We start from the raw sequence: 19,553 nt of genomic DNA, 5'->3' as shown, positions 1-19,553 counted from the left end.
ATACATTAAAATATATATACTGTATGTGAAGGGGCGGCGCAGTGAGTAGCTCTGCTGCCTCGCAGTTAGGAGACCCGGGTTCACTTCCCGGGTCCTCCCTGTATGGAGTTTGCATGTTCTCCCCGTGTCTGCGTGAGTTTCCTCCAGGTGCTCCGGTTTCCTCCCACAGTCCAAAGATAAATTGTCCCTAGTGTGTGCTTGGTGTGTGGGTGTGTGTGCCCTGCCCGGGGTTTGTTTCCTGCCTTGTGCCCTGTGTTGTCTGGGATTGGCTCCAGCAGACCCCCGTGACCCTGTAGTTAGGATATAGCGGGTTGGATAATAGATGGATGTATGTGAAGGGCAGTGCAGTGGTTATTGTGGTGTGATACCCAGCTCAGTCGCAGCGAAAGTGTAATTTTAGTTTTCCCAGTTTCTATGTGGGTTTTTGTAGAGTTTCCTTGCATATGCCAAAGATTTGCATATTGGGTTAATTGGTGACACCAAACTAGCTCATTATTAGTGAATGTGAGCTTGACCATGAAGGTGTACAGCGAATGACTTGTATCTCATTTAGGATGGTTATCTTCTTTCTGCTTCCTGTTCAACAGTTTATCTTCCAATTCCTCCTTCAGTGTTCAAGTGCATTATTCTGTATTCTTGATATTAGGTCCTTTCCATACACCTTTTCGTGACTGTCAGTGTGATATTCTTCCCACCAGAATTACAGTCCCAGTTTTAATTTTACTTATTGGTTTTTAATTGTCATAGAATTACAATCTTACTTTCTCTTTAAAGCACTCTGAATTAAAGCACTCTATACTATTAATTGTGCTACTTTAAATACTAATAGAATGATACTCGAAGCTGGGGGAGCCACCAATACAAGGAAGACTGAAATATTTCTTCTTTGGTAACAGAGAGAGAGAGTCAACTATGGTTAATGCAGTAGTGGGAGAGCAAAGCTTTAAGAAGTTTACTCTAAAAGGTTTATTGTAAGAGTCTGACAAGTTATAAATGGAACACCTGGCATAATATTTAGGTGTGTTTTTCATGATTTGGAGTCAGCAAAATAGCAAAAAGAGGTTGAGGCCTTGAGAAAGTGGAAAAAAAAAAACAGGCCAAGATCTTTACTGGTCTGTCCAAAATAGCCTCAACCCAAACAAGCAGTCCCAACAACTACAGTACTTTAGCCTAAGCAGTTCCCAAAATAGAGAAACTGGTAACTGGTATTAAATGCCTTAATTGTCCCAAATTATCCTTAGATGCATCTTAGTTGAGAGAAACTATGAACAACTCTGGCTTAATGAAACAAATTGCAACAAAGATTCTTTATAAATTAAATATTTATTGAAAAAGAGAAAAATAATAAAAATGCTCTAAAAGACAGAACAGGGGTTGCCTGAATGGCAATCCAGGGCAAAAAAAGTTCCAAAACACTTCTCCAAAGGCAAAAATCTAAACAAAAAAGTCAACAAAGCCAGAATATCAAAGAAAAGGAATACTTACAGACTGGTGTTAACTGCTACTGAGATCTTGACCCTGTCTCTTAGGGTACTCGCCACCTGAAATTAAACTAAACACAAATATATAAATACCTGCAAAATATTTAAGGATAAACAAAAGAAATAGAAAAAGAAAGAAAGCCTACATCAAGGAATATTCCCTGACTGAAACATAACAGCATTCAGAGGCTTAGTTTCCTGATTTGAAAATTGGAGTGGTTTTCATTTTTGTTTATTTACTTTATCAAACACAGAGTTACTACAATCATGTTAAACATTTTTATAACAATGACTTATATTCAGAGTTAACATTGATAATAGAAATTCATTGCAAGTGTTAGTAGAGTGCATAAACATGTTATTAAATAGGATTTTACAGTATCATACCTATACATTTCGAAAATGAGTCAAGAAAAGCTTGTTGTGGCTAAAATGGCTTTTGTAGTCATCAGATTCTGACTACAGTAATATAAAAATTTCATTGCTTGATGTACTGTACTATTGTTAGTTATTATTTGTGGAGGGCTTGTGACTAATTGTACTTTATAATTTCTTACAAAGGGGAGTTAAATATATTTTATGTTGATGTCTTCCATGTGTGCACAAGCTGGTGAGGTGACAGAGATTTTTTTTTTCCCTCAGGATTTGCTGTCAGTCTTGTACCTCTCAAGGTTAGTGTGAATGAGTAAATTTGAGTAATTGAGCAACTGGATCTAGACTGCTCAGATTGGGGGGCAAATAATAAATTTTGAGTGGGCACCTTTTCATACAATTGACTATACAACAGTGCAGTAGTGGCTTGTGGATGGATAGATACTGCCAATTACACATAAACTTTGACTTATCTACTGGCATATTAAGGGTCAATTTGGATCTTAAACTCATGAGCTGATAAGAACATAAGACTAGAACATGCAGCATGAACAGTAAAAAAATAAAAATAAAAAATGACTAATAAACAAATTTGCTTTGCAAACAAAGGTGGAAAAATTGTTTATTTCATGGGCAAAAATGGAAGAAATAGAAAGCTTCAAATGATTCTCCTGTAACATCTAACCAGTCACTTCAAAGCATCAGTCTACTGTTTTTTGGGCAAAAGCTCTTAACAAACTTTTTCATGTCTATGTCTTTTGTTATTGATTTTTCATGAGCTAAAATCACCAAATTATTTTTTCTGTTGTGTAGCATGGTGCAACAGAAAGGGGTCCAGGACATGTGACAGTGTAGACAATAAACTGTCACATGCAGCTGAGGATACACCGATCACCAACACAGTTAACACACATTGCATGAAGTTTAGGAAATGCTTCCTTATAGACCTGTACAGTATATGGCAAAAGTGTTAAATCTAGAAAAGAATGTGACTGAGGAATAAGGCAATGGACAGTTCTTATTAGGTCAAGTTTTTTTTGTCTTTTTGTTGTTGTTGAAAATCTTATTTTCCATTTCTTCAGTAACTCTCTCCAGAATGTTCAGAAGGCATTTCCTCAAAGACCGGTTGGGTGTGCTTAAAGAATCGAAGTCAGTCTTCCAAAAGTGGAGTGAACAGTGCTGTCTGTAAGCAGTTTGGTTATGGTTCTTTCTTTTTGCAGCAGAGTGGGGGTATCCGTTGAAATTTCAAAATCATGAACCATCTCCATGGATATCTTTCAGTGCTTCCAGAGAAACACTGATGACCTCCCAAGCATGACACACATCTGAAAACTGGGCTTGCAACATTGGAATTTACAGGGTATCAAGGCACTAAGAATTTTTTCAAGGAATTTCCCAACCTCAAAAAATGATGCTTCCTCAACTGTACCAGTAGTCGCGCTGCGTCTGTGCTATCGTAGCCCCACTGTCTCAGAAATCTCAGACAAAGTGTTCAGGATCGCCTCTTGATTCTCAACAAGGTATTCTGTCACATCATAGTGACTTGTTCACTGGATTTTCAGTAACCTTTTAAGCGAGTGGGTATTATAATTCTGGGCTACAAAATAATGATGAAAAAAAGAATGGAGTGACCCAGTGAGGTGAAAGAAGTTTTTTGCACATGGCTCCCACTGAACTGCATGCACCACTGCTAATTGCAGTTGATGGTTATAGCAGTGCAGATATGAAATGGGTCTACCAAGCTTCTGTTGCGACAGTGCCTGGACCCCATCCTTGTTCCTACTCATGACTGATGCCCCATCATAATATTTAATGATTATATTATCAGGACTTGATTTGGGAATCAAAAATCAGTGCATGGTGATTATGGCTTTTTCAAAAGACGCCCAGCACGGATGCTAACCAGGTAATTTTGTTTAAAATAAGCACTAATATCAACCTTTGCAAATGTATAAGTTTACATTATTAAGTAGTGTACTAGTGAGCAACCAAGCTTACAATAACGTTAAAACCTAAAGTAAATATTCAACCCCAAACTAAAACAAACTACAACAAAAATAAAAGATTTTTTTAACACCAAAAAAAGCCTTAAGAATGCACAAATATTATCCTCCAAATAACAGGCGCTCAAAATGATGTTGGTGGGTCAAGGCAGCACCGTTATTTATTATTCATGTGAACAGATAGACAGAAAGACATCATGACACACTGCGTTCTTTGGAAATAAATGCAAACATACCTAAAAAAAGAACACTCTTAGCAGATCTTGGAAACAGAAAGAGATGTTTCAATAGGATGTTCTTAAAGATACTATGACATGGTTATAGTTCCATCCTTGCCTTCACTCACTTTTTTTTTTTTTTAATCTGCAGTTGTTGGAGGGTTCCATGCCTGTTTTGAAGATAGGTGATTTCCATTTTTTACATAACTAATGGTATAATAGTATCAGTACTTGCTTCATCTAGGATGCCCCTCTTACTCAGCTCTACTTTCTCCCATTACTTATTTTGTTGTTTCATCAGTATCTTTTATATCTGATTATCTGACATTAACGTGGTATAGTGATATAATGATTAGCTTTACTGCATTGGAAATTCAGTTTTGTTGGTTTGGATCCTGAATTTAGGCACACTGTCTGTGTGTATTTTATATACAAGGTCTCCCCATATCTGTATTGGTTTTTCTCTGAGCCCTGCCAGTTAGCTGGTGATTCTAAACTAGCTCCATGTGATAGTTGGGAGGTGCATGAGTTGGCCCTGCAGTTCACTAAGGCCAAAGGTTCCCCTGCAACCACAAAATAAATAAGGTGAGTTTGAGAACATTTGGTACATTATTTGATTATGGCATCTAATCTGTCTTTGGGTCTTATTTTTCCTTTGCTTTCTGTGACCTTTCTTGTCTGACCATATCTATATTGTGTTTGATCCACATCTCCTGCATAACAGGTTATTGCTTACAAGTTGAGTAGAATGTAAGTATTGAGTAATTTCATGTAGAGGACTCAGCCTGATTCGAATATAATTTCTTATTTTGCTAGAGCAGAAGTAGATGCATTTTTTTAACTGGAAATTAGTTTATTTATACAGTTAAGACAAAAGGTGATATATTTTCATTTATATTACTTTGTAATTATCACTTTCACCCATTCAGCTCTGGAATGTACTATATTTGCACCTTTTGAGCTTGTTTTACCATTTTGCTTTAATCAGTGTAGGACTGGAGTATACCAATTGTCTGTCTGTCAGACTGACAATAAAAGGCTGAAGATAGTCTGTTTTAGCTGTTATCTTACTCAGAAGTACCAAATAATGTTGAATTAAGTGTAGCTTTTTATACACCAATATATGGTAAATGACATGTTTAAGCCTATGTGTATTGTTTGATTTATTGTATGTGTGTGTATATCTATCTATCTGTCTATCTATTTTCCAACCCGTTGAATCTGAACACAGGGTCACAGGGGGCCTGCTGGAGCCAATCCCAGCCAACACAGGGCGCAAAGCAGGAACCAATCCTGGGCAGGGCGCCAACCCACCGCAGGACACATACACCCACACACCAAGCACACACTAGGGACAATTTTAGAATCGCCAATCCACCTAACCTGCATGTCTTTGGACTGTGGGAGGAAACCGGAGGAAACCCACACAGACACGGGGAGAACATGCAAACTCCACGCATATATATATGTATGCAGTGGGCTCGTGCCGTTCCCGGGGTTTGTTTCCTGCCTTGTGCCCTGTGTTGGCTGGCTTTGGCTCCAGCAGGCCCTGCCGTTAGGATATAGTGGGGTTGGATAATGGATGGATATATATATATATATATATTGTAACAACCCGGCAGCAAGCGCTGGCGGAGTGGACGCCTCATGGGTAATTTATGTAAATAGTTTGTGGGGAATTTATGGGTAATTTATAAAAAGCTTATTGTATGTCGAAATTTACGTATTGTCATTTGTGTTGTAAATAATGGTGTGTTTGTATTTAATTGGTTGGGTGGGTTTGGGTCATCGCCGTCCAGGGTTATTTATTTTGTAAAAAGTACCAATTTATTGAAATGTGTCTTCGTGCGTGACCTTGGCAATGGCCGAGCAATAATGTTGAGCTTTTGTTTCTGACTATCTTCTGTAATAAAAAGATACAACAGGACAAAGCTGTTTTATTGCTAAGATTTTTATCTAAGCAAACTACTGAGACACTCGGAGTCGTGCGGTGTATGGGGCACGAGTGTTCTCTTTCTTAAAGAGCTGGGTGCAGTTGCGTGCATGACGCTGGCAAGCCGCTAGCCGACAGCCGGAGAGGTGCACGGCAGAGTTCGGCTCGAAATCTTAAAAGACTCCTCCACGGGTCGCTACATTGGTGTCAGAAGTGGGACCCTGTTGTATCTTTTTATTACAGAAGATAGTCAGAAACAAAAGCTCAACATTATTGCTCGGCCATTGCCAAGGTCACGCACGAAGACACATTTCAATAAATTGGTACTTTTTACAAAATAAATAACCCCTGGACGGCGATGACCCAAACCCACCCAACCAATTAAATACAAACACACCATTATTTACAACACAAATGACAATACGTAAATTTCGACATACAATAAGCTTTTTATAAATTACCCATAAATTCCCACAAACTATTTACATAAATTACCCATGATCACTCCGCCAGCGCTTGCTGCCGGGTTGTTACATATATATATATATATATATATATATATATATATATATATATATATATAAAAGCTGCTTTACAGGCAATAAAGTGCATGCATAGCATTAAGACTTCAGAGGGAATAAATTCAAGTACAAATCTTTACAGAAGCACAAGCGAAGGAAAAACCATATATACTTGTACAACCCCCCCAAACACAAATAGTAACTTCTGGCTTGGATGATGAAGAGCTGCTGCTGTCAATAACAGTCTTGTAGGTGAAAGTAAGATGGTAGGACCACTCCATGTATATTGCAGGTTTACATTTAAAGGCATTAACATTTGAATATAGAAAGTCCAGCTTTCTGTGTCCGCAAAACAAATATGCTGTTTGATCCAAAGTTCCCTGGTTGAAGACGCCAGCATTCAGAACGACTTATTTTTAGATTGTTCACAATGGAATTAATAATTTCAGTGTCTTTCGCAATTTAATTAAGGTTGATTGAATAAGCCCTGTAAATGTCTTTGAGAAATTTGCAGGCTTGAATTGGTTTTCCACTATTGAGAATAAACCTGCTGTAACAACTCCCTCATCTTAAAGTTGAGTATAGACTTAATCAAAATGGCCAACAACCATCCTTTCCCAGTAATTTTCCATTTTTCCAGAGCCGTATCTAATATTACTAACCCTTCCAGCAATATTAAAATAAGTCCTGCAAAAGCAGACAAATCCAAAATTTTTAGGTTTCTTTTTTCCAAGAGTACTGTCAAAATATTTTATGGACCTGAGCAGATCAACATTACTGAGACATTCACCTTTCATTATTTTGTCATATTGTATGATGGACACAGGTTAGCTGGTCATGTGTTGGCTCATCTTGTATCTCATTGTTTGGCTGCTAATTAAGAAATAACAAGTCAATTAAAATTCAGGCAAATGAATTAATTGGAAGCAAAAATTACTGCACCAGGACCAGAGCTGGAGGCCCCTGATTTAACCATAGTAGAGACAGATTATCATTTTTAAGAGTTGATATACAGTATTGAATAACAGTTCACACATCTCCAATCTCTCTCATACAGTCTATTACAATTCTTCATGTGTTTGCTGGCATTAATACTACTTTGAGTGATATTGCATAGTCTTCCCTTCCCATCCAAAAAATTTAATAATTGTAGCCTGTCCTTTCTTTCATCATTTAGATCTTAGTTTAAATGATCTTGTAGAGATCACGCCATTATGAACTTGTACATCTCTAACCTGTATCAATGCATTATGCTGGTTCTGCACTCATTCCTCAGTCCTCTTAGCTAGTTAATACATTTACATGTATTTATTTGGCAGATGCTTTTACCCAAAGCGACTTACAACATTCAAGATATAATTGAATACGTTTCTTTTGTTTTTTTTTTTTATTTTGTTCTGGGTCACACAGTGTCAATTTTGGAATTTGAGCTCACAACCTCACAACCTTATCCACTGCTCGCCTATAGAAACCCATAATGTGGCTTTTGCAACAAATGTTTCTTCTTTCTTTTATTGAACAGATAAGAAATACAGCGAGTAATACCAAAGGCTGAATGAATAAGGATTTCAAGCAGAAAATAAAAGGTATCCCTGTCTAATTAAACCAGGACCAATTTTCTGAACATACTGTCAGATCCGAGTATAACAGCCACCAATAGCTAGTACTTTAACTCCCAGTTACTGAGATAACACACGTTATATTGAAAAATAAATTCCCCACAAGACAGTATAAACAATTTGTGACAAATATGTTTGCTATAGAAACCTTCCAGCCCGCCCCCCATTTTTCACAGGAACCTTCAATAAACATTAAAAAAAAAAAAAGGAGAATATAAACTTTTTATGTGAGGTGCTTCACTTCATTTTCCTAATTACTATACTTTTGGAATAAATCAAACCAAGTTTTCATTTTTAGCCAACATATAATATGCTGACATACAATATCTAGCCATCAGCTAATAATGGATTGAACTTTTGAGTATTGTTGCATTAGGCAACTTTTATTCCATCAGCAACTTTCTATTTTCTGCATTGAGTGTTCATTGCTGCACAAGTCTTTACAGAAATACTCATGGTTTTCAGTGTATGATATCCCTTGTGGGGCTGTATTTTTAAAGGACATTTGGGTACACATGACTCTACCATATGTTAAAGTAATAAACAAATGGAAATGACACTTGGCTTTCCTCTTCAAACCAGTAGGCAAAACACAGAGAGCAACAAGGAGTATAAATACTATTCAGCATTTTTTTCACTCTTCAGATTGACAGCCACAGTGCTGCTGAATTACTGTGTGCTCTAACTGGTAAGCATGAAAGGAGGGTTACATAATGAGTTTATCCTAAAAATGTAAATTCAATTTTTTTTATTATAAATAAACTGTGCAGATACACATATGTAATTAAACTTGACAGAACGTTTAAAGAATTTGAGGCATAGTAAATATTCATCTATTCTTTTTCTCAACCTTCATTTTTCAGTAAAGGGTTATAGGGAGCCAATATCAAGGCAGCACTGGACATAAGGCCAAAACCATCTTTGGATGTTTGCAGAGCACACTCGCTCCTACAGGGCCAATTTAGAAATGTCAGTTAATCAAGCAACTTGGCAGAAATGCAGAGGCACAAAGTGGTGCCAGAAAAGAAACAGAAACAGAAGAAACAGTTTGTAATTATTGTTAAGACTTAAGATTTTATGCAAATGACTCACAAACAGAAATACAATATGAACAAGTAATAACAGTTCTAATCAGAGTGTGTTAGACTAAAGTAGAAAATCTTCAGCCAGGATTTAAAAGGGGTATCTTTTATGTAAGCAGGTAGGTGATTTTGCAGCTTTGGGGCCTTCTAACTAAAACCTCAACCTCTCACTGTTGTTTTCTTAATCCCTGTACTCTTCAGTAAACCATCTTCTCGAGACTGTAATGCATGCTACAGTTTCTATGGACTGATGCTTTCAGATAGAAAAGTATGACCTAAGATGTTAAAATCTGTACTTAATAAGATTTTTGAAAATGACAATAATTGAAGCGGCTTTATTTTGTTGTTAAAACACATTAAAAGAGCTGCAATCTGACACACAAATGGGATGAAGTGCTGTATTATTCCCTTGAGGAAAGATTTTTAACCAACTGTTGATAGACAAGAAGTGCTTTCTTTGACATGCTAGAAATGCAGACCAAATGGTTTTGTTAAACTAAACAAAAGCAGCTGGTCAGCACTTCTACTGAGGACGAACTGAAAACACATTGCAAAGTAACTTTTTCTTAAAATTTAGGACATTACTTCACTTTATAAATGTGTGTATATAACACCACATATGGTCATTACTATTATATATTGTTTTAGAAACTAAATATATGTATAGTATGTAATAGTATCTATAAATAATATTTTTCTGTTTTATTGAGCTTGGTTTTTATATACCAAGCTGGTTGTTGCTGTTACCTCATGATTCCTCTGACTTGGGTTATAATTCCATTTCTAGTCATTATCTGTGTGGAATTTACCTGTTTTCGACATGTCTTGAGTGGGTTTTGCTCCAAGCACTGTGGTTTTCCTTCCACATCCCAAGGAGTGCAAGTAATTTTAGTCGTCTTCTCCAAGTATGCCCCATATGAGTGTTGGTATTTGTGCGAGCCCTGCACTGGGCTACTGCCCTGTATAGGTTTGTACTGTGCCTTGTTCCCAAACAATTGCTTAGTCAGTCATTGCTCCATACATGGAGACAATGTCATTTAAAGTAGGCAGGTACAATTGGAGCAGACACATCTGAGGCATGTGGTTCTTTTCATCATTCCTAACTGTCTGCCATTTCTCACAGGGATTGGAGCAGACACTTTTTTACATTGAGGCCCAGCAGTTTTGGTTGTTTTATCTAGTGCACAATTCAAGGAGAGAATAAGCAAGATTAAAAGATTTAAATGGCTTATATTGCAGTGGGGGTCAGACACACCAACATGCTGCTTCAGTTTTAGCACATAACAGAATCACTTCCTGTCTATCAAGTACTGGATACCAGCCAAACAAATTCTATCCAATGGCAATCACTTGGTCAGAAATAGACCCTTGAAGAGAAGGACAGAAGGAGGCTAGCCTTACTCGTGCTGAAAAATGGACCAGCTACAGTCATTCAGCCATCTTCAGCAGTGGCTACCTAAGCAAAATATCAGAATGCACAGTTCATTGTAATTTATCTCCAGTTAGGCATGGTAGGTGACAATTGAGTTCCACTTCTTTCGGGAAATGGAAGCTCGGTGCAAATGTAGTAGTCTAAAAAATGCAATCACTAGCATTGAAGAATTTGAAGAACCTTTTCTGGACAGGTGAATCCTGATTCCTCCTAATATGAGTAAGATATATCCATGGATTAATTCTTTTGACTGTTAATAGTGAAAACTATTTGTAGTGGTATAATGGAGCAACATTTTTTTCATATGCATTAGGTCAGTTGATACCAGTAGAATTGCAACTTTTGAATGCTACTGAATAGCTGGGCACTTTTAAAGGTTAGGTTTGTGATACCAGCAATTTCCCCAATCTGTGAATGACTGTCTCTAGGATAAGGGTCCACAAATGGAAAGTTCTTGAGTGGTTCCAGCAATATAGCTGTAAGTTCAGTTTAATTTAGTGAGACAGGATTGAGTAAGATTTTTCAAATGCTGTGTTGGCACAGCACCCAAAACTTATAATTGGCAATGTCTCTCTATTATAAAAAAAAATCTTAGGGAGGCAGACTAGGGAGACGAGACGTGATCTTCTCAGAAGACAATCTGGAGTCCCGCGAGAGACACTTTAACTTGCTCCCAGCTCTTAAAACAACAACATGTGACAAGCAGAACAGGCAGCTCGCCAGCAGCAGAAAGACAAAAGATGATCCAGCAGCATCTCCTTAGCATGTGTTCAGCCGCCCCCCTTCACAACGTGAGCAGTGTTATACGTCCTGTGAGAGAGATGTAACCACGCCAGAAATGTTTATACGTGTTGTTTATACAAAAGTTTTTAAAGTAAAATTAAAAATAATGATGCATATGTAACAATTCCCATGAAAATAACAATCCCTTTAAATTGTATATCCGGTAAACCAAACACGGGGGTGGGCGAGCAAAGCGAGCAGCCGTAGTTTTAAAAATGACTAAAATTATTGAAGGTAAGAATTGCTAAAACTGAAGAGTGACAGCAGAGAATTGATTTTTAGATCATTTGTTAAGAGAATATGGACAATGGCCAGTCACAAGTCGGTGTTCAAAATGGGGCACTAAAGTTGGGGTGACTTGTCAGATGCTTGACCCTCCAAACAGAGAACTAGTAAGAAACACATTTCAGATTTTTTGTTTTACAAAGAATGCTATGCATATCCCAGTCTGAACACACAGCAGATTATCTGCAACATTAAAATGTTTGTGCATCTGTAACTTTGTTAACAAGAGAGTTTGTTTTATCTTTTAATCAATCCATCCAGTTTCTGACCTTATTAAGTTTCAGCATAAGGGTTGTGGAGATGGTAGCCTGTCCCAGTAGCATTGGATGCAACCCAGAAACCAGCTCTAGACAGGGATGCTGTCAACTGCAGTATCCACTTAAACCCCCACTCCCATATTCTCACACTCACTCACTCACTCCTCACTCACTCACTCATTTGGGGTCAGATTTAGAGTCACTGAATCACCTAATCTGCATGTCTTGGGATGTGGGAAGAAATGCAGGGAGGAATGCTCTTACATTGCAATGCAGCCATGTTTTTAATCCAATAAAAACATCTATGAGGTAACTATTGTGCCTGTTGTCTGTTCTTGGGGAGAAACGTTCAGTCCTGTAGCAAACCGATATGAAATTTTGTATGCTGTTTAAAATAAATAAGGGTAGTTTTGTGGAACTGCATGTACTATATGATTTTTGTAGTGAAGTTTCACTTTTGACAGAATTCTTTATCTGACTAATTATATACAGAAATTGTTTGCAAGTTGTTACATACATAATTAATGAAGAGAAGGCTTATGTATATTTAAAAAAAGAAAAGAAAAACAGCTGCCATGAATTTGCTTCCTGTTGCTGCCATCACCACGCATCCCCAAACAAATCTTCCTCTGCCTCTGAATCTTTTTGAAACACCATTTACGTTACAAAATCAGTATCCGAGAACATGCTTGTGTGCCACTTTGAATACTATTTTCAGTCTGTGTCTTGACTAACTCGATCCATTCTAATGGCAAATAAGGACAAACTTGCTTTTTAATAACTGTATGTGGTAAAGCTCCTGCTTCCACAGTATGTGATACTACTATAGTCTGTCTCAAACATTCAGTTCCTCTGTAGGTCATGAAAAACGTGATTCAATCCCAGTAACATTGCAATTAGACTACCACACAATGCACCATGCATTACACCACCTTCTAATATACTGTATAAATGCAAATATACAATACATGTAGCAACAATTAGATGTGTAAATTACATGTTAATGTATTCATTAAAGGCCCAGTGGCTGTAGTTGGTGTTGCCCATTAAGTTTTTATATTGGAATTTCAAAGCATTTGGTGGCTGTTGTATCAAAATCACTTTTATTTGATGATTACTTAATGGGCAAAAATTTAACTTGGTAGCTCTGGAGGTGTTTATAACAGAACACAACTTCTCATACAAATAATATCGATAACATAAGTTAAACAACATACATTATAAACAGTTGCAGAATAGTACAATTATAAAGGAGGTGTTCAAGTAATGTGCAAATGAAAGTGTGTGTTTATAGTGTGTATGTATACTTCTCGTCTGTACAAATACAATATGCTACAGTGCATACACTCGGTAGTCAGATGTGCATTTGATGTTAGGATTTCTCATTACTGCATGCATACAGAATGCACTTTTCACATACAATGTCCTTTATTAGTTAGGTCTCCCCCCACCTCTCCTGGTTTCATAGTAGCACGTATTACACTACTTACTGTACGTATAAGAAATTGTTTGGCTCAGACAGGTGTTTTCCATGAAAGCAAAGCTGCCCCCTTTACTATTATCTGCACCAGGGTGTGACTTCAGTTCAAGAATGTGCTGTCGATAGCCAAGTGTGATCTCCTTCCTAGCCGCTTTTAAGAACGTCACGTAGCCCAAACTGTTTATAGCAGCCAATGACTAAAGGGCGGGTAGGCCTATAAAGAGCAGCGCTAACTCAAATTCGGTTTTCAAACTTCTTTCTTCGCAGAGGCTCCCACTGTGAGAGCTTGATAGTGTGACAACATTCCTGCAAACATCCACGTCGAGGACGATGCTGAGAGTGCGCTGCTTGAGAGGAGGTAGCCGCGGAGCTGAGGCTGCTCATTTTATCGGAGCCATGGTTGGTAACAAAAAAAATATATATACATCCATTGGTACACTTTTTTTTTTTTTAAATAGGAGAACCCCAGGACAATCTTCAACTTTAAGCCAAATTTAAATTTGTACATTGCTATCCTGGAGAAATAATGTACTTTGATATAAGTGCGTAATTTTCAGCGAACGTGTGTGTGTTATATGGGGATGGGTAAAAATAGGTTTACAGTTGTGAGTTCGCGAAGCCGGCAATTTCAGCACATAGGAGATTGTACCTAATTTCACTGTGACATTCTTTTGAGTTAATAAAGATTTTGTAATAATCATAAACTGCATGTGTTTTCCATAAGAACAGCTGTAAACCTACTTTTGCCCACCCCGTATGTATGTGTGTATAGAAATATTTTTTATGAAATATATCTCTTTTGGGGAAAAAGCAGAATAGAACCCCGAACAGGAACAATTGTGGAGAAAACAAGAAAGTTTAAGGACAATACAAGTGACCTTTACATTATATTTGTGAGTTTGATGCAAGTTAAATACTTCTATATTACTACTTAAATACATGTACTGTTTTTTAAATTATTTTTTTCACAGCAAACTACATTATGCTTTCCCACTTTCATTTCAATGCGCTTTAAGAATCCCCTGACCTTTGTGATTTATCTCTTTAAAAATCCATCTTTCAGTGTTTAAACCTCGGTTATCGGATGAGGTTCAGACATTACGAATGACAGCAACTGGGTCTTGTGAAACACCATTATTTATGCACTCTCTCCTGTGTTACAAATGTGAACAAGTGTCGTGTTCACCAATTAATTCGATTCAAACTCCTTAAAGTGATCATAAACAAGATCTATAAAATGGTTTAATTTATTATTCGGGTTTGAAAATGTTAAAATAAAGATCAGCTTGTATTTTATGAGGTATGTTTTAATCCATTATATATAATAATTTCATTCTTGGTGATAATTACCTATCATATACAATATAATTAAAATAGTGGGCACAATTATAACCAAGATGTTTGAAGATACAATTCAAACTTTGAACAAATCCTAATGCTTTAAAACCAATAGCGTCAAAAGCTTTTCTGCGCATAAATGGTTTCGAGTTAAACTACATCATTCTTAGGTTTGTGAGCATAACTTGTGAAATCAGCTATGCAACGTTACATTGATATGAAGAAATTTCCTTTGAGAAGTTAAACTGCGCCTTTAACGAATGTAACTCCAACACCGTTATCGGCATGCGAGTCCGATTTGGCCTGCTTCATTGCGATTAGCATGAATTATGTTTTAATGCCGAGATTGATCTTTTTAATCAGTAACAATGTTGCTTACTCGGCATGGGTTCGTTTCTTTCAATTTTCTGTTGGGAGAAATATGAATTAAGGTTAGATTTTTCAAAATTAAGTCGAGCATTTTTGGTATAAGGATGCGTAAAGTAAATATTAGGGAAGCATTTTTTCCGGATAGTACAGCTGACTTAAAAATAATGGCACTCTGAATTTTCTCCCACATCCCAAGGTATGGAGATTGGGTGATTTGGCAGCTCGTACGTCGGAATGCAAGTGTGGGTGTATGCGTGAATATGGCAGACAAGCTGTTGGAATATGCTTAAGCAGCCACGTTTTCTTATATTGGAATATAAGAATATGAGAAACTACTAAATGGGTAATTAAGAAAATCACTTTTCTTAAGTGCCGTTTGGAAATTTTATAATGTGTTCTATGATGAAAATGTTAGTTTCTTAAGTTTGTTTTGAAAATGATCACAACAGTTACATTTTTCTTGTCATTTTGTTGGGGAGTTCATCTATTCATCTCTCTTAATCCAGTTCAGGATTTGATGGGTGTATTTTCATTGCTAACCTGAACTGGATTTGGTTAATTTGTCTGTACTTTATTGTGGTAGTGCAGCATCTGGTTCAAATTCTAGCTCACTAATAGTTTGTGTGAAGCCACATGTTCTTCCTGTGTCTTTGTGGGTTTTCCTGCGACATCCAAAGGTTGTGCAAATGGGGTTATCTGGTGATTCTAAAATGGCCCTACATGAGTGACTGTGGATGTGGGAATAATTGTGCCTTTCAATGACCTTGCAGCTCTCCCCTGATTGATTCCTAACTTGCACACAGTATAAGGTAGGATTCAGTATCCTAACCTGGTCTCACAAATACTCTGGTTTTCTTCCAAATCACAAAAAGGGCATATTTGGTTAACTGAGTGTGTATGTATAAGTGAGTATGAGCTCCAGTGGACAGACGATCAGTCTACAGGCATCAGCATCTCTAAGTGGGTTTGGAAGTGGATTGGTGTATATTTTATTGTTCTTAATTCTATATTATACTTTTTTTAAATAACCTTTCTATTTTAAATATTTTATACATTTCAAAGATATTGCTTTAACTTATTTGTTTTAGTATTTATGTAATTTTTGTCCTTTGTTTACTCATTTATTATTTGTTTCTATTTTATTGTACAGCACCATTGGTTTACACTTATGGTGTTTTAAAATTGTGCTCTATAAATAAATTTTGATTTGATGATTTGATTTAATACTTGAATGGACAGCTTCATGATTTATAGTGCAACACCTAAGGCCAGCTGCCACCCCCATACTGATAGGTAACTTAATGCATCTGCTGATTTCTTTATTATTGCAACTATAAAAGCTTATAAGAAAAAAAGCTAATTGTTTTAATGAATATATCTTTCTAATTAAAAGAAAGCAAAATTTGTTTTCTACAAAAGTGTAAAATTCAAATGTTTAATTTATCTGTGATATTCAGCCACTATTAATTTACTGGCTAACTCAGTTAAAATAAGCAACACTTGCAGAATGTGGCTGTGGTAGAATCTTGGCATCATGTACAGCTGTGTGATCAGTCACAACTCATTTTAGCAAACAGCTGCTTGTAGCAGTTGATCCATTTGAACTCTGCTGTGAACAACCCATTCATAAGCGTGAAACATAATCAGGACAACTACAGACATCCCATCATGCCTCTCTGCATGTCAGAAAAGGCTCTTGTTACTATTACAGGCATTAAATACATTATACTTTGTACAGTTTACAGCTCCAGACGTTTAAGCAGTTTAGCAACACACTGGTTAGAGCTGCTGTCCTAGAGTTTGCTCATCATGCCTATATCTAAAAGGGGAAGTGTGCACTCCATACATGGTTGCTTCCAGCCTTATGAGTAATAATCGGCAGCACCCTCCTGTGACCCTAAATTTAATGAAGCTTAATTATTTAATGGATGGCTGAATTTTGTTTTCTGGTTGCTGATGAAATTCAAAATAAAAATAAAATCAACAATTAATACTTAATATGTGGGTTTATAACATCCATCCATCCATTATCCAACCCACTATATCCTAACTACAGGGTAACGGGGGTCTGCTGGAGCCAATCCCAGCTAACACAGGGTGCAACACAGGAAACAAACCCCGGGCAGGGTGCTAGCCCCCGCAGGGCACTCACAGACACACACACACACACACACCCACACACCAAGCACACACTAGGGACAATTTAGGATCACCAATGCACCTAACCTGCATGTCTTTGGACTGTGGGAGGAAACCCATGCAGACACGGGGAGAACATGCAAACTCCACGCAGAGAGGACCTGGGAAGCGAATCCGGGTCTTCTTACTGCGAGGCGGCAGTGCTACCCACTGTGCCACCGTGCCTCTCAGGTTTATAACATTTTGTACAAAATAATTTTTAAATTGTCTGCTTGTCTATTCATACAATGAGTGGAACAGAATTTAACACAAAATTATTATTATTTTTTTTTTTAATTCTGTCAGCTTGGCAGAAGCATTGGAAAATGGGTGCAAAGAGCCTTCCAAAGCACCCAGACCTCTGCAGCAACAATCCAACCAAATATCGTGGAGGAGGATAGTGTACCCAAGACTGCTGACCCTGTGCCTGCTGATTGCCCTGTCTGCTCTTACAATGAATGGGACCCATTAGAAGAAGTTATCGTTGGAAGAGCAGAGAATGCCCGTGTTCCCCCATTTACAGTGGAGGTTAAGGTAGGCCACTTGAAATTCTCTGTAAATTATTATTACTTATTATTTGGGTGACACCTTTATCGAAGAAGACTTGCAGCATTTGGGATACAATCGGTTACATTTCACTTTTTTTCAATTGAAGCACAGGCAAGTGAAGTGACTTGCTCATGGTCACACAGTGTAAGTAGCAGTATCTGAACCCACAGTTTCAGTGTTTGAAATCCGGAGCCTTAACCGTTACTTCATACGGCCTACAAAAATAATTAAGAGAGCATCACAGTCTACAGAAGAAGCATTTTATCTTTAAATCTAAGTCCAGGTAGTTTAAGTGACAATTGAGGGTCACATTTTGAGGCAGCAGTAGGGGCAGAATATGTGATATTTTGGCCTGAAGTACATTAAATGGGATGGTTAGCCACACCACTTTTGGAATGGCAGGGCCAAATTAGAGCTATGTGTCAAAATCTAGTTCCATCAAAATTGGCTCAAGTTAATGAAATGACGTTTTTTAAAATGAGACAAACAGAGTGACATCAGCCTAGTGTTTCGTCAGAGCCAATGCTTGAAAATAGCAAACACCCCAGGAAAAATCAGGAAATGGCTAAGACTAACTGGCAACATACCGTGAAGGGCAACATATAAAAATAGCAGAAATTGAATTAAATTAAATACTATTACACACTAATTTACATCAATGTTACCTTTAATAGTGAGTTCTACCACAAAGGCATTTGCAAAGCAGTTACTCCTGTTTTATTCAGCCTGGGTTCATAGGGGCCTATCCCAGCGGCATGGGATTCAAGGCAATAACCAACAGGATATACATACTCGCACCCACACTCACTCATACTGGGTCTGTTTGGAGTTGTAATTAATGTAACATTCACACAAGTGGGATATTGGAGGAATACTAGTCTGCACAGAGGAAAGCCCATGCAGACAAAGGGACATGTTGAAACTCCACCGAGACTGTTCTTGGTTTGGAATTTTGGGCTGCTAATCCAACTAAGAATAATATTTATAAATTTAAAGGTATCTAGACTAAGAAAATAGCCTGACGAGATGGAAGGATAGCGGACAAAGGCCAAAAAACATGTTGAAGACAAACAGGTCAAGGGTTATCTGTGGTGCAAACAAATCCATTTGGTTCCTTAAAGTCTAAAGGAAGTGGCAATGTGTTAAAATTGAACAGAGTTCTAAATGCTTTAAGGCCTACTGGCAAAGATGTAGTGTCAGAGTTTAGGACTTTGGACTGTAAAGCAAAAGGTCACAGGTTAACCCTCAGTTAGATTAAGCAGGTTTGATAATGTTATGTTACTATAACGTGTAGTGCTTTAGAAAAGAGTAAATACGGAAAAACATTTTTTTTTCTTTTTAATTGTAAGTGTATTAACAACACTAGTATAGGCTGATGCCTGAGGTTCCGGACAAAGCATTACAAAAACGTGAAGCATGAGACAAGGGTGACCATTCAACTTGATGCAGACAGAAAATCGGTGCCTAGCAACTTTTTAAAAGCAACCAAAAGGTGCATCAGCCTCTCCAGCTTTTAGTATCTCGGATGCGTTCCCCCTTCTACCTATTTAACCAAAGCCCTGTCTGTTGGTCATATCCAGAAATAGTTTGCAAAGGAAAGAAAGCCAAGTAATATTTTTTAGATCATGAACTGTGATGTTAGCATTTGAGCAT

At 37.4% G+C, this 19,553-nt stretch overlaps 1 protein-coding gene across 1 annotated transcript in view; it reads left to right on the top strand.

The window, feature by feature from the left end:
- Nucleotides 1-13,711: 13,711 nt before the first annotated feature.
- gatm (glycine amidinotransferase (L-arginine:glycine amidinotransferase)) overlaps nt 13,712-19,553 on the top strand; it is a 30,383-nt gene continuing 24,541 nt past the window's right edge. The window contains exons 1-2 of the mRNA XM_039772812.1: nt 13,712-13,865; nt 17,658-17,885. Of these exons, the coding sequence (XP_039628746.1) occupies nt 13,797-13,865; nt 17,658-17,885 (297 nt within the window). The 5' untranslated portion in view covers nt 13,712-13,796. The remainder of the gene's footprint in view (nt 13,866-17,657; nt 17,886-19,553) is intronic.

This window comes from Polypterus senegalus, chromosome 12 (assembly GCF_016835505.1).
Source record: "Polypterus senegalus isolate Bchr_013 chromosome 12, ASM1683550v1, whole genome shotgun sequence".
In the NCBI taxonomy this organism is placed as follows: domain Eukaryota; kingdom Metazoa; phylum Chordata; class Cladistia; order Polypteriformes; family Polypteridae; genus Polypterus; species Polypterus senegalus.
Note: the sequence above shows the minus strand (reverse complement) of the source record. Positions and strands in the feature narration are given on the sequence as shown.